The following is a 15,287-nucleotide window of genomic DNA, read 5'->3' as shown; positions in this document are numbered from 1 at the left end:
ACATTCATTACGAGATAACTAATTAATAATTAACCCCCCCAAACCATTTTCATAAGAGTATTAACCCCTGAATGAAACCATAAAATAAACAAATGATGAGCGTCCTGAGATGACGATGACTTTTTGTACATTTAAAGAAACTTGTTTCAATTGAGACTTTTCTTTTAACAAAATACACTTTTGTTTTTCATTATTTGGACAATTCTAGAACTGTTCATTAACTGATGATAAAATATGTTACAATTATTATTTTCATTGAAGATAGAATTTATTTAGCAAATACATTTTTTTTGCTTCATTTATCAACAAATGCTCTTATGGAAGAAAACTCCTACAATATTCCTTGTTCCCCTTTATTCAATATATTAAAAGTATCCAGATTTCTCTGTCCATCCCTCTGCCTGTCACACTCTTTTTGCTAAGACATCTGACGCATCTGAGACGTCACTACGATGCCACATCTGAGACTTCACTACGGCGCCACGTCACTACGGCTCCACGTCACCATGTCACTACGGTGCCGCGTCTGAAACGTCGCTACGGTGCCGCATCTGAAACGTCGCTACGGTGTCGCGTCTTAAACGTCGCTACGGTGTCGCGTCTGAAACGTCGCTACGGTGCCGCGTCTGAAACGTCGCTACGGTGCCGGGTCTGAAACGTCGCTACGGTGCCGGGTCTGAAACGTCGCTACGGTGCCGCGTCTGAGACGTAGCTACGGCGCCACGTCGCTACGGTGCCGCGTCTGAGAGGTCGCTACGGTGCCACGTCTGAGAGGTCGCTACGGTGCCGCGTCTGAGATGTCGCCATGGTGCCGCGTCCGAGAGGTCGCCACGGTGCCGCGGTGCCGAGAGGTCGCCACGGTGCCGCGTCCAGGAGGTCGCCACGGTGCCGCATCTGAAACGTCGCTACGGTGTCGCGTCTTAAACGTCGCTACGGTGTCGCGTCTGAAACGTCGCTACGGTGCCGCGTCTGAAACGTCGCTACAGTGCCGGGTCTGAAACGTCGCTACGGTGCCGGGTCTGAAACGTCGCTACGGTGCCGCGTCTGAGATGTAGCTACGGCGCCACGTCGCTACGGTGCCGCGTCTGAGAGGTCGCTACGGTGCCACGTCTGAGAGGTCGCTACGGTGCCGCGTCTGAGATGTCGCCATGGTGCCGCGTCCGAGAGGTCGCCACGGTGCCGCGGTGCCGAGAGGTCGCCACGGTGCCGCGTCCAGGAGGTCGCCACGGTGCCGCGTCCGAGAGGTCGCCACGGTGCCGCGTCCGAGAGGTCGCCACGGTGTCGCGTCGGAGACGTCGCCACGGTGCCGCGCCCGAGACGTCGCCACGATGCCGCGCCCGAGACGTCGCCACGGTGCCGCGCCCGAGACGTCGCCACGGTGCCGCGCCCGAGACGTCGCCACGGTGCCGCGCCCGAGACGTCGCCACGGTGCCGCGCCCGAGACGTCGCCACGGTGCCGCGCCCGAGACGTCGTCACGGTGCCGCGCCCGAGACGTCGCCACGGTGCCGCGCCCGAGACGTCGCCACGGTGCCGCGCCCGAGACGTCGCCACGGTGCCGCGCCCGAGACGTCGCCACGGTGCCGCGCCCGAGACGTCGCCACGGTGCCGCGCCCGAGACGTCGCCACGGTGCCGCGCCCGAGACGTCGCCACGGTGCCGCGCCCGAGACGTCGCCACGTGCCGCGTCTGAGAAATCACTACAGCATTATTTCTAGCACTAAGCAAGGCCTGTATAAAGGGGGTTTATTAATCATGACTCAATGAGGATTGCATTTTGCAACTTGAGAAAAAAACCGATGTAGCATCTGATCCCTCGGAGCATAAAACAAGTTCATAATATTGCTTTTTGGCAAATAAGTGTTCGTATTACAAAAATGAATGCCGAGTTATTAGCAATAAACAAAATGATTCTGGAATATTCTTTTTTTTTGCAAATATTGACTGTCAATAAGCTATTACTGTACTGTAACAAAGAAGTTATTTTTGTTGTACATACACACACACACACACACACACACACACACACACACACACACACACACACACACACACACACACACACACACACACACACACACACACTATAAATACACCTGCGCTGAAACCAATAAATATATGTGGCTGGATTGAATGAAACCAGTTCGATGAGATTTCTGGGCAACAAGACGCAAATGTTCTCATTTGTAGTATTTTTATTCTTCTTCTCTCACCTAATATTATTGAATTAACTTGATGATTTGGAGATAAGCATATAATTACATCAACTCCACCAGACAAGAAAAAAATCTCATTTTCATTGACCAATCACCAGTGTGACAAATTAGTTTCCATTTCCCAGCATCGACTCCTCCGTCCTCACAAACCTATGATAACCAAATAAAGGATAAGCATTCACATCATTTACAACCTTCAAAAACGTATAAACCTTGTCTACTATTGGCATACATGAGAATTTTAAACTCTACATGGCCCTCGCGGTAAAACAAAAATAGTTGGAATAAAATATATCAGATTAAAATTACCATCACATGCATGAGCAACTGAAAAACACATTCCAAATGTTTGCACAAAGTAGATATTGTCCAACCAATCAAGTCACAACACATCCTTGGCAATGTAGCCCCAGGACACGCATGATGAGAGGCGGTACTAACTGGTGTAATCCAGATCCAGTACATTGTTTTTCCCGAACTTCTTCTTCTCCTTTTTCATGTCCCTTTGTATGGGGTGAGACCTAATGGTACCAAGCTGTTGCTGCCCCACATTTTGTACAATACTCCTCCACTGCCCTCTATCCCCAGCCAACTCTCGCCACTCTCCCAACACCACCACCTTACTGACATCCCTCCTCACACAATCTTCTCATCTCAGCTGAGGTCTCCTTTCATCCTATCTTGCTCCCTCACCATGTCCGCTTTTGTTTTCTCTCTTCCTCCATCTGCACCAGGTATCCAGCCCACATCAGCCGGCTCTCCCTGTCAAGCCCCATCATCATATCGATCTCCTCACTCAATTCGTCCATCCACCCTCTTCACTCCCACTACCCTACAGGCCCAGTTGTTTTCTCAGGCCTGCAGACCTCACATTCAATGTCTCCTTCTACTTTTGTGTGAAACACAAGTCTGCGGGATCAGGGCATCTGAGGGCCCAGCTGATTGGTAGCATCATTGGTTGAGCTGAGTTAAGCTTTGCCGCTGATGCAACATCCCCTATAGGTTAGAGCAGAATTGATTTTTTTTTCAGGTTGCCGGCGATTGCTCGCTTATTCTTTGCGAAGGATACTGTGGGATATTCAACATCCACCAACTCATGCCAGCAGACATGACGCCCAGTTTAACGTCCATCAGAGTGATGGCACACAACAACAAACAACAACAACCACCTTTTAGAGACCATTTTTCCCCACAGAGCAGGGGTTGGCCTTTTTTGGGGCACCGTGGTCCCCTTTTTGAAGCAATGTTTTTATGGCCGGATGCCCTTCCTGCCGCCAACCTTGTTAGTCGCCCCTTGCGACACACAGGGAATTACCAGCGAACTGGTATTCAATTTGCCGACTTCGGAAGGATGACAGGCTGAGTCAACCCCCCTGGCGTTAATTCAGCGATCGATCGGGATTCAAACCAATTCGGTGAAGGTGGGAGTGCATCAGGGGTCGGTACTAAGTCCACTACTATTTGTAGCTGTGATGGAGGTGCTGGCTCAGAATGTAAAGGAGGGTTTACCGTGGGAGTTGTTGTATGCAGATGATCTGGTGTTGATTGCGGAAAGTATGGATGGACTGAAGGAAAAGATGAACACGTGGAAGGAATGTATGGAGACAAAAGGTCTGAAGGTGAATATCGGAAAGACGAAGGTGATGGCAAGTGGTAAAGCATGTGGTGAGGTGGAAAGAACTGGGAAGTGGCCCTGTGCTGTGTGTAGGAAGGGTGTCGGAGTGAACTCCATTCAGTGTACAATGTGCGCTGAGTGGGTTAATCAAAAATGTAGTGGTCTGAGAGGGTCATTAACCAGTGTGGCAGCTACATTCAAATGTAAGGTGTGCACAGAGGGAGCTGCAGATGGAGGAAATGTTGAGTTGGATCTTGGAGACGGCGTGAAGCTGGAAGGTGTGAAAACATTTTGCTACCTCGGAGATATGCTGAATGGAGAAGGTGGATCAGACTCGGCAACGGTTGCTCAAGTGAGATGTGCATGGAAGAAGTTTCGGGAATTGAGTGGCGTGCTGATGATGAGGGGAGTGTCGTTGAAGCTGAAGGGAAAGGTGTATGCTGCATGTGTGAGAAGTGTTATGATTTATGGGAGCGAGACATGGGTAATGAACGTAGAGCAGCAACGAAGGTTGGAAAGGGTGGAAATGCGAATGGTTCGACGGATGTGCGGAGTATCGTTGAGAGAGAGGAAGACAAATGATGAATTGCGAAAGATGATGGGAATAGAGCCTGTGATTGATGCTGTGAAGAGGAACAGGTTGAGATGGTTTGGTCATGTGTTGAGGAAGGATGAAAGTGACTGGTTGAGAAGAGTGATGGAAATGAATGTAGAAGGAAGTAGAAGACGGGGAAGACCGAGAAAGACTTGGCTAAAGATGGTGGAAGAAGAAATGCGGGCAAGGGGGGTTAACAAGGAGAGATGCAGAAAATAGGGCAAAATGGAGAAGATTGTCATGGGGACCGCAAGGCTAACCCCCGCTCTAGCAGGGAAAATGGCCTTTAAAATGCATGTTGTGTTGTTGTTGATCGGGATTCAAACCCAGGATCCTGGGATCCCAAGCCGGCACCCTAACCGCGAAGCCAACACCAGGCTGAGTGATGGCACACACATTGATGAATCACACAGCCTGTGAATCACCCGGATGGCAGTTTGTAGGTGGCCTGAGATTCGATCCCAGGCTAGACATCTTAGAGTCTGGCCATCTTGCCAGCCTATGCAGGAAGTAAAGCAGACCAATGACAAGCCTTTGGTATTTTCAACCAGACCAGATGACAAAATCCACACAAATTCCCTCCCCAAGTACAAGATATCTGGGCAAGAGTTTTTTTTTTGCTTCTACTCTTGCAATCTCAACAGAGATGAATAGTTAACACTTATCCTGGAGCAAGTTCCAATCCCAGCTAGATGTGCATTTCAAGAACCTTTGTGCCCAGAATTGTGTTCCTTCTTACGCAACATGTTCGAGGCGAAGAACGTCTCCAACCTTCACGAACCGCAGAACTTGTTCACTGCCTGTTGCCGGGTAAGGTCAAATGTGGAACCAAGATGGAGGTGGGAAGGAAAGAGGGTGGACTTGAAGGAAAACATGACAACAAGATAAACAAGCACAACAATACGAACAATTAGAATTAATAATTATGAGTTAGAATAAAAAATGGGATGCAAATTGTGAAAACTTAAGATGATTTCAACTGGAGGTTTTCCTCAATGCCACTGGGCATTTCCAATAAAATAAATCAGCAACACAAAATAGGAATGGTCGACCTATTTTGTGAAACATCATAAAATGCAGCATTTTATTGCAAATATTACACACATATAATTCACAAATAATATCAGAAAAAGCTATTTACACACACAAATAAAATAAAAAAACCTACAGAGAAGCAAAAATACATCAAACCACAAAAAGAATTAACGAACCGAGGAAACATAAAATGCAATAATGTTCATGTGCATAAAATCTGCAGTTTGGCTCATAAAACATCACAGGCATTGTCACTGCATAAAGAAAATCCCCCAACAGCATCCCCAATCCCACTACTGACAACCAAAAACACAGGCCTGCACATTCCTCCTTGCTCTGCACCCCGACATTGCGCACGAGCGCGCGCGCGCACACACACACACACACACACACACACACACACACACACACACACACACACACACACACACACACACACACACACACACACACAGTACCTTGCTTTTCATCGTGGCCTTTTACTAGCCAAAGGTTGTTGCCATCTTTGTGCGTGTATGCCGTTACCTGCGCAGGAGCAGTAATTAATACCCACATTTGGGTCACGAAGAAATAACAATAAGAAACAGGTAAGTTAGATAAACGATACAGTCCTGATCCCAATCCTTAAGAAACAATGTACCGGTGAGCTTCCGGTCAAATCTGACACTCGGAAAGAAATCGGAAGAGAGTCAGACTACACGTCATCAGCTGGGTAACCCCAAACAGCCTTTACCTTGGTTTTCCGGGTACAGAAAACTCCAACAAGGATCTGTCACTAAAACCGGTCATTTGTCGAATAAGACAAGGCTGGGCAATGTGTGTCGAGGTTATAATGATAAATAAATGAAACGGGCACAGCCAACTCACACCAATGCTAGTGACAGGTTTTAATAATGGAGGGGAATGGGGGGGGGGGGGGGACAAGGAGAGGGAGAGAAAAAGAACACTTATTACATCTTACTATAATTCACCAAATGTCTGTCCGTCTGTCTGTCCATCCGTTCCCAGGTACCGCAAAAACGGCGGATCGCAAAGAAATTTTGAGTGGGTAATCCTGGGACCCCTGGAGTAAAATAGGCTGTATTGTTTTCCCAATTTCTCCAATTTTCCAAACACGATGGAATAATATTTACCGATATGAACAGTGATGTGGCTTTTATTGAAATTCTACAAATACTGTTTAGATTTTGATGATTTGTGTGTGGTATGATTTAAAGGATGTTTATATGATTCGTTTAAAATAAAATAAAAGCCTTCAATTTCTGATATTTTGCCTTTTCATTTGGGCCTCCCAATTGAAGCCCCGCCCATAGGGCGGGTACCGTTGCTAGTTAAATTAATAGTCAACTATAACCCCTCTCGTCCACGATGACTAGGTTGACCTTACACTTTCAAACCACAGAAACTCAAACAGATAGAAAGGACATGACACAAAGTATGGTGAACCTTGTTGAGGGAGAGCAAGATGGCGGCCTCTCATATCAGCGGAAACTGGATGGTCCATTGGTGCTCGTCCCCAGCTTCATTGCCATTGCCTCTCTGTAAATTGAATCGCCGAGGCCCTTGCATTATATCCCATACTCCAGCTGCTCTCTCAAGCGCAGCGAGCTGTTCATGCCACGTCCATCTCTGACTGATCATATTTCCACAGTGGTCTAAGTTTCTGCTCGGCGTCTGAACTCAAGCCAACTCCAACTGGCACTGGCCCTGGTGGCTGGACTGGAACTGCTCTAGAGTTAACATGCAGTGCGATACACCCCAGCGCTCCATGCTGACTCCTTCCCTTGGCTATCAGTAAGCTTATGACCATGTGCTGATTGGCTCTCCACACGAACCAACTGGTGCCGTGGCACGCCCACTGTTGTCATGGTGTCAGGTGGCTCCCTTTAGTGCATGCAAGGTGTTTCAAAAAAGTGGACTATTTGAGCAGCCTGATATCCTGCCATTTTTAATGCTATACGCTTCTCTCTTGCAGGTTATGGTGGTGGTGGTGGTGGTGGTGGTGGTGGTATGCCATTTCTAACAAGTAGTCAGTAGGACCCTACGTCAACTATGGTGTTCACAGTGGAACAAAAAGTTAAAATCGTTACTTTGTTGTTTGAGACAAAATCTTACGTGCAGGTGTGCCGATGATAGTCGGTAATGCAATGTTCACACCTGTAATAGACCTTGCAATGGGAACATTCAATGGTTTGTGGAGCACTTCTAAGCACATGGAAGCAGGAAAAATCAAAGCAAAAGCAACAGTACCGCCCATTAAGTGTTACCAAGGACCAAGGGAACATTGATCTTGTGAGAGATTCTGCTGTCAAAAGTCCAAATAAATTCCACCATCGGTGTTCCCGAGAACTGGCGATCTCAGCCTCACCTGTGTGGCACGTTCTCACTTCTGAACTCAAGCTCTTCCCCTACATCATATCTGTATGGCCTAAACTGACATGGCAAGAAAAGTAACAATGTGTGATTGGTTCAGTGACCTACTGGAAAGGTATCCAAATTGGATCAACTCCTTGTGGTTCAGTGATGAAGCATACTTCCATTTGAATGGGGCTTTCAACAATCACAACATCTTCTGTGGTGCTCAGCCTCCTGAGGAGGTCTGAAATGTCTCTCAAGGGCCCCAAGTCCACTCGCTTATATGCATTGAATGCCAGATGGGGTACGCTGGGACCGTATTGGTTTGATGACACCGATGGTAAGATGGTGACAGTCAACGGTGAGTGGTACAGGAGGTCTTATGCCGATTCCACGCTGATCTCGCTCAACTACTCAACTACTGTCTCCAAACCAACTCAGACTTGCAAGGTTCATGCAGGACTCAGACTTGCAAGGTTGCCCCAATGCACACTGCAGGTGAAACCACCGACTTTCTCCACCAGGTGTTTGGAAATCGTGTCATCAGCCTGGGCACAGCACATGATTGGGTGCCCTAAAGCCTAGATTGGATTTTTTTTTTTGGGGGTGCTGCCAAAGGTCAAGTTTATGCCAACAAACCTGGAACCCTGGCTGTCCTTAAACAGGAGGTGGAGAACTACTGTCATGCTACCACTCCAACCACTTGCAGACGAGTTGTGGAGAATTTCGGAGTCAAGATCAAAGCCTGTTTGAACAAAGGCGGAAATTACAAGCAGCAAATGAGTGATTTGAAAATGGCATTGTGTATTCTTTCCATAAATGTATCACTGAACTTGCTACCTTTTGTAATTCTTCTACAATAAAACTTTCAAATAGTCCACTTTATTTTTTTAAATAGCCTGTAGTCGTGAATGTCCCGGTCACGCTTGGATGGGATCCGATTGCCTTCAGTGGAGCAGCTATTGGCAGTTCATTACAGGAGACATATATGGACAGATAACAAAGGGACTATCTTAGAAGAGGATGTGGGGGGGGGGGGGGGGGAAGTTAGACACATAGGTGGGGGGTGGAGGGGAGTCATGATTAATCAGCTCCCATACATTCTTTAACACATGCCCTATAATTTCCACATAGATGCTGTACACTTACACCAAGCATAATATACTAATGGCATAACTAGTCTTATAATTTTACCACCTAATCATGTTCCAACATACATACATATATATAAATATATATATAAATATATATATAAATATATATATATATAAATATATATATAAATATATATATAAATATATATATAAATATATATATAAATATATATATAAATATATATATAAATATATATATAAATATATATATAAATATATATATAAATATATATATAAATATATATATAAATATATATATAGTGTATATATATATATATATATAAATAAATATAAATATATATATATATATATATATATATATATATATATATATATATATATATATATATATACACATTCCTGTAAGAGTGCTTCAGTTGTTTTTGAATGAATGTGTGCATCAGGAATTTGGAATTTTTTTTTCAGGGTGCTGACGATAGCTCACCTACTCTTCACGAAGGACACCGTGGGATCTTTAACGTCTACCAACTACTGCCGGCAGATGGGACGCCCAGTTTAACATCCATCTCAGGGACGGCACTTACATTGATGAATCACCCTGCCTGTGAAACACTGGGATGACAGATTATAGCTGGGCCGAGATTAAAACCCAGGTTAGACAGCTTAGAGGTGTGTGTGCGTACCTGGAGTCCATCCTGCCAGCCTCCCAGATTACAATGCATCAGAGGGACGGTTACTGACCCTCAGATTATGAAATGACGTCTTGAAGCCATCATAAAAAGCCTTAAGCACACTTTCTGTTACATCTCATGACAAACCAACAATGTTGTTTTACCTGCTGTTGACTGGCTCCATTTCCCTCTGGGTAGAGGTGCCAATGTGAGTGCAAATAACCACCAGCTGTGCGCAGATTTTTCAGTGTCACCACCGATCCGTAGGCCACAACTGCCAATTATCAGCACAAAAAATATATTTAGATCAAAAAAAAAAATCCTTTAAATCATATAAATAATTATTCCGAACAAAAGGTTAAAAAAATGAATAAAATGGTTGAGGTTATCCATCGTAAAAGTTTACAAAGCAATTCCGGTTTGGCCCTTCGTCTGCAGCACAGTTGACTTTGACAATTTCAAGTTAAATATTCAGTGTCCCAGGTAAGACTGAACCAAACCATATATATTTTAAATAACTTCAACAAAAAGATTCCAAAAATGGCAGAAATGAGTTAAGTATTATTTACAAAATTCACTGTGGTGCCAATATAGCTCGCCAATTCTACAGTGTAGGCCACGGGCCAGAGTAGTGTATACTGACGAGGTGGTAGAAGTCCTTGGAGCTTTCGGAACATCTCCAAAAAGAAATCAGTATGGCGGGCATCTTTGCAGCTGAACATGTCAAAGACTTGAGTTCCGAGGATTTTGAAAGAAGAAAAGCTGCACCTTTACAAGCTTCGCATGCTCCACTAGATTACTGAGGATCAAGCTGCTCCAGACCTGACACCTTTGGATTAATGGGTGTGGGGACACATGAAAGACCTTGCACAGCTGAAGAACTTGAGTGCTTTGCTAAAAAAAAAAGTTGCCTATTTCTGAGGAAAGGTGGCTAAACGTGACTGGTTTTGTATGACGCGAGAGAAGAGGCATCAAACGAACAGCGGACCAATTCAGAGAACGTAGAAGCACTGAAATCACTTAGGAACATAAAAAGAAATACGAAACCCTATTTTTGACTCAAAATGGAAATGCATTTATGTTTGTAAGAGTTGTGAAAAAATGAGTGCTTTCTGATATGGCTGATATGGGCTACACTGCACAAATCAAAAAGTTGTATTCGGTTCATGTGTACAAATTGAACGAGTGAAGAAAAAACAAAACAAACAAAAAAAACAGACTATCTTTCCAAAGGAGCTATAAAAGCACATACATTCAGGTAAGGAAGCATTGTGGAGAGTGTTTCCTTTCAGATGAGCCTGGAAGCCCGAGCTGAAAAAGCCATCGCCATTCCCACTGAGGAAACAAAATATATATAAAAAGAGAAAATATTATTCATCGCGATGGCTTGTCCATTCATCACAAATTCTACAGCGGGCTTTCAAGCAAGTGTAAACTGCAATTTAAAATACCATTGTATGTTCTTGACTAAGACTAAGTGTCTTCCTAGTTTCATTTCCCTTTTCAGTTTGGAAATGCTTATCAGAATGAACACAGAATATGGCAGAAGTTTGTTATGCTAAATATTGAATGCTGTTAATAGGTCGAGAAGCCCAATAGGGGACAGAAATATAAAACAAAAAAATCAAGCAGGTATATATATATATATTGTTGCGGTTTTCCGAAACCCGCTCCCTTACAAAGGGGGAGATTATGCCCCTTTTTCTCTCTGGGTCTTCGAACCGCGAGACTGAGTCGCCACTTCCGGGCAGACATGGAAAAGGGTCTCGGGACAATTTCACACGTACCTTGAGTACCAACGCCGCAGCGGAAGCGGGGATCGAGTCTCGCAAGAGCCACGCGTAATTGAGTACTCCCGAGCGGATGGCGTAACACGTGACCCATGCTGTTACCTTTCTTATTGAACCCGATCAGAGCGATCCAATTCGTACCACGCTAAGCCAATGATGAAAAACACAAGACCGTCGAATCAAAGGAATAACACGATTTAATTATTATTTACACAATGTACAATGATTCGGTAGAAGAAGAGACACAGGGCAGTCTTAATTTGTCTTACTTATTGGCGCTGAGGAAGCGCCTTTAGCGATTGACTTCCAGCCAGTGTAACGCTAATTCCTGTCACAGGAATTCGGAGATCATATAAGTGGGCGTGGCAGTTCCTGATTGGTTCGTGTTGGGGAACGCCTTCTCGCTGCCGACGTGACGTAAATTCGCGCACGCGCACTGGTGAAGCTTACTCGATCTTACTCGATCCCATATTACATGTACTTTCATTGCATACAAATTATACTTCCTCCTAGAAATTCCAAGCCCGAACCTCAGCGCAATCCAAGAGGATTCACTTGTTTCTCCCAGACAATGGGCCCACTTACACACACAGGGAGATGGAGGAAGAATGTTCACGCGCCGAACACGCCTGCTTTCGGTCGCTCCAGGAACAGCTCACCCGGCGTGGCCCTCTGGCGGTCACAGCACGTATCCCGGCGAAGGCAGGCAGGAAAATCCTCGCGGCGCATATATCGGCAAAGGCAGGCCGAAGGTAATATGCGCGTCTGTGGCCCTGCACGGGTCTCTCTTTACAGCCGCGATTAATACTGCGCGGAGCGCGGGGAGCAGGGCAAAGTTCGTATATGCGGAGTTATTCAATTCTTCCGATCTGACTCAACACAACGCAATCTCACGCGCGTCTTCTCACAACTCCGATTTGTAACTCTTCTCCTGGGTTGCGCAACTCATCTGCTGACTCACCAACTGAGCGCTCCGGTCTCACAACTGAGGTGGGGGCTCTGGGCACAGGGTTATATCGTCCTGCCCTAGCCCGACTCGAACGTTCCAAACCCCACCTTTTGCCGCAGTGGTAAGTCACTCCCCTCAAGCCCTGATTGGCGGCTCGCGCTTACCGTCGGCTCCTCCTCCGCCTTCCTTTGGCCTTGATCGACTTGTTCAGGCCTGCCTCGTGGTATGTCGCGCTAAAGCCAAAAGCATCGAGGCATCGTAAGGGGACCTAATTCCCATTATCCTACTCAACACAAAACTAAACACAGGAAAGGTTTACGCTTACATTTACTAAGAAATAACTGAGCTTAAACGAGGCTAAATGTTGTAGTGTAACTAATTAGGAGGGGAAAATTAACCTTTATTATAAAACCACAAAACCGCAACACTACACCCCTCCCTCGTCAGACTCGTCCCCGAGTCGGAACCACCAATGGAACGACTGGATAGAGAATGACATGCAAAATTAACCTTACTCTTACATGTGACACATAGGTGTGGTTCTCCCTAACATTTACTCTGACCCGTGTGTGCGACAGTTTAAAAACACTAGATATGTCCCTCCTATTGCGTTGAGTAGCTACATATCAGATTCACGCCCACAACTAACCGAGTATTTCCGGAATTTTTCAAACTAAACACATAGCCGGTGGGCAGCATTTTTATATTTACAAGCACAAAAACTTAATTTTATTTACAATTCTATGACCCAGGACCTGTCCTTTTTGGAAGAGAAGATTGGAGGGGAGAGAAAGCACAGCAAAAACACACTCAAAATCATGACACTTGCTGCTTGCTTCTTGCTTCTTCTGTGTGCATATATCAAACCGGCTAGCCCCCGGACTGGCATACAGGCCATTTTTAATCTTCAGGGCTATCTAAACTTACACATCTTCTCATGCCTAGCACACCATAATGAAAAATGCACAAAAAAATGCTGTTTTTTTTTTTTCCCAGCAGGGCCAACCTCGTGTGGTCCGACTGCATGACATTAATGCCACTCAACAAGTGGTCCGAAGGTGCAAGATGATTTTGCAGCAAAATGCTGCACAGCAGAGGTGCAAGGCCACAAGGCTTGTGGTCCATAGTGTGTAAGGTGCAGCAAAGGGTTTGTGGCAGCAAAGTGCTGCACAGGTGCAACAGGGGTTACAGCAAAAGGATATGGCAGCAAGTGCTGCGCAGTTCGGCTGCACAGATGTAACAAGATGCAGAATGGATGCTGCACAGGTCGATGGTGCTGCACAGTGCTGCGATGGTGCATGCAATCTGCCAAAGACCCATCACCTCTCACATCCTTACTGCATGCAATCTGCCAAAGATCCATCACCTCTCACATCCTTACTGCATGCAATCTGCCAAAGATGCATCTCCTTTTACATCCTTACTGCATGCAATCTGCCAAAGATCCATCACCTCTCACATCCTTACTGCATGCAATCTGCCAAAGATCCATCTCCTTTTACATCCTTACTGCAGGCAATCTGCCAAAGATCCATCTCCTTTTACATCCTTACTGCAGGCAATCTGCCAAAGATCCATCTCCTTTTACATCCTTACTGCATACAATCTGCCAAAGATCCATCTCCTTTTACATCCTTACTGCATGCAATCTGCCAAAGATCCATCTCCTTTTACATCCTTACTGCATGCAATCTGCCAAAGATCCATCTCCTTTTACATCCTTACTGCATGCAATCTGCCAAAGATCCATTTCCTTTTACATCCTTACTGCATGCAATCTGCCAAAGATCCATCTCCTTTTACATCCTTACTGCATGCAATCTGCCAAAGATCCATCTCCTTTTACATCCTTACTGCATGCAATCTGCCAAAGATCCATCTCCTTTTACATCCTTACTGCATGCAATCTGCCAAAGATCCATCTCCTTTTACATCCTTACTACATGCAATCTGCCCTTACTGCATGCAATCTGCCAAAGATCCATCTCCTTTTACATCCTTACTGCATGCAATCTGCCAAAGATCCATCCCCTTTTACATCCTTACTGCATGCAATCTGCCGTTACTGCAGGCAATCTGCCAAAGATCCATCTCCTTTTACATCCTTACTGCAGGCAATCTGCCAAAGATCCATCTCCTTTTACATCCTTACTGCATGCAATCTGCCAAAGATCCATCTCCTTTTACATCCTTACTGCAGGCAATCTGATAAAAGATCCATCTCCTTTTACATCCTTACTGCAGGCAATCTGACAAAGATCCATCTCCTTTTACATCCTTACTGCATGCAATCTGCCAAAGATCCATCTCCTTTTACATCCTTACTGCATGCAATCTGCCCTTACTGCAGGCAATCTGCCAAAGATCCATCTCCTTTTACATCCTTACTGCATGCAATCTGCCCTTACTGCAGGCAATCTGCCAAAGATCCATCTCCTTTTACATCCTTACTGCATGCAATCTGCCCTTACTGCAGGCAATCTGCCAAAGATCCATCTCCTTTTACATCCTTACTACATGCAATCTGCCCTTACTGCAGGCAATCTGCCAAAGATCCATCTCCTTTTACATCCTTACTGCATGCAATCTGCCCTTACTGCAGGCAATCTGCCAAAGATCCATCTCCTTTTACATCCTTACTGCATGCAATCTGCCCTTACTGCAGGCAATCTGCCAAAGATCCATCTCCTTTTACATCCTTACTGCATGCAATCTGCCCTTACTGCAGGCAATCTGCCAAAGATCCATCTCCTTTTACATCCTTACTGCATGCAATCTGCCCTTACTGCAGGCAATCTGCCAAAGATCCATCTCCTTTTACAACCTTACTACATGCAATCTGCCTCAGACCCATCACTTCTCACATCCTTACTGCATATAAGTTTGACGAACCAAATGTGCAAGAAATAATATTTTGAAAAGGGTAAATTAAGGTAAAACTTATTCATG

General features: G+C 45.3%; 1 protein-coding gene across 2 annotated transcripts in view; it reads right to left on the bottom strand.

Annotated features, from left to right (window-relative positions):
- Positions 1-15,287, bottom strand: part of POMT2 (protein O-mannosyltransferase 2) — a 172,895-nt gene that overhangs the window by 107,746 nt on the left and 49,862 nt on the right. For both annotated transcript variants that reach the window (XM_068131165.2, XM_078787071.1), the window contains exons 8-11: positions 10,852-10,934; positions 9,764-9,873; positions 5,917-5,983; positions 5,163-5,223 (exon numbers count right to left, since the gene is read on the bottom strand). In XM_068131165.2, coding sequence (XP_067987266.2) covers positions 5,163-5,223; positions 5,917-5,983; positions 9,764-9,873; positions 10,852-10,934 — 321 coding nt within the window. The remainder of the gene's footprint in view (positions 1-5,162; positions 5,224-5,916; positions 5,984-9,763; positions 9,874-10,851; positions 10,935-15,287) is intronic.

This window comes from Myxine glutinosa, chromosome 11 (assembly GCF_964187855.1).
Source record: "Myxine glutinosa chromosome 11, kmMyxGlut1.1, whole genome shotgun sequence".
NCBI classification, from domain to species: Eukaryota; Metazoa; Chordata; class Myxini; order Myxiniformes; family Myxinidae; genus Myxine; species Myxine glutinosa.
The sequence above is the reverse complement of the archived record's forward strand: the minus strand, read 5'-3'. Positions and strand labels throughout refer to the sequence as shown.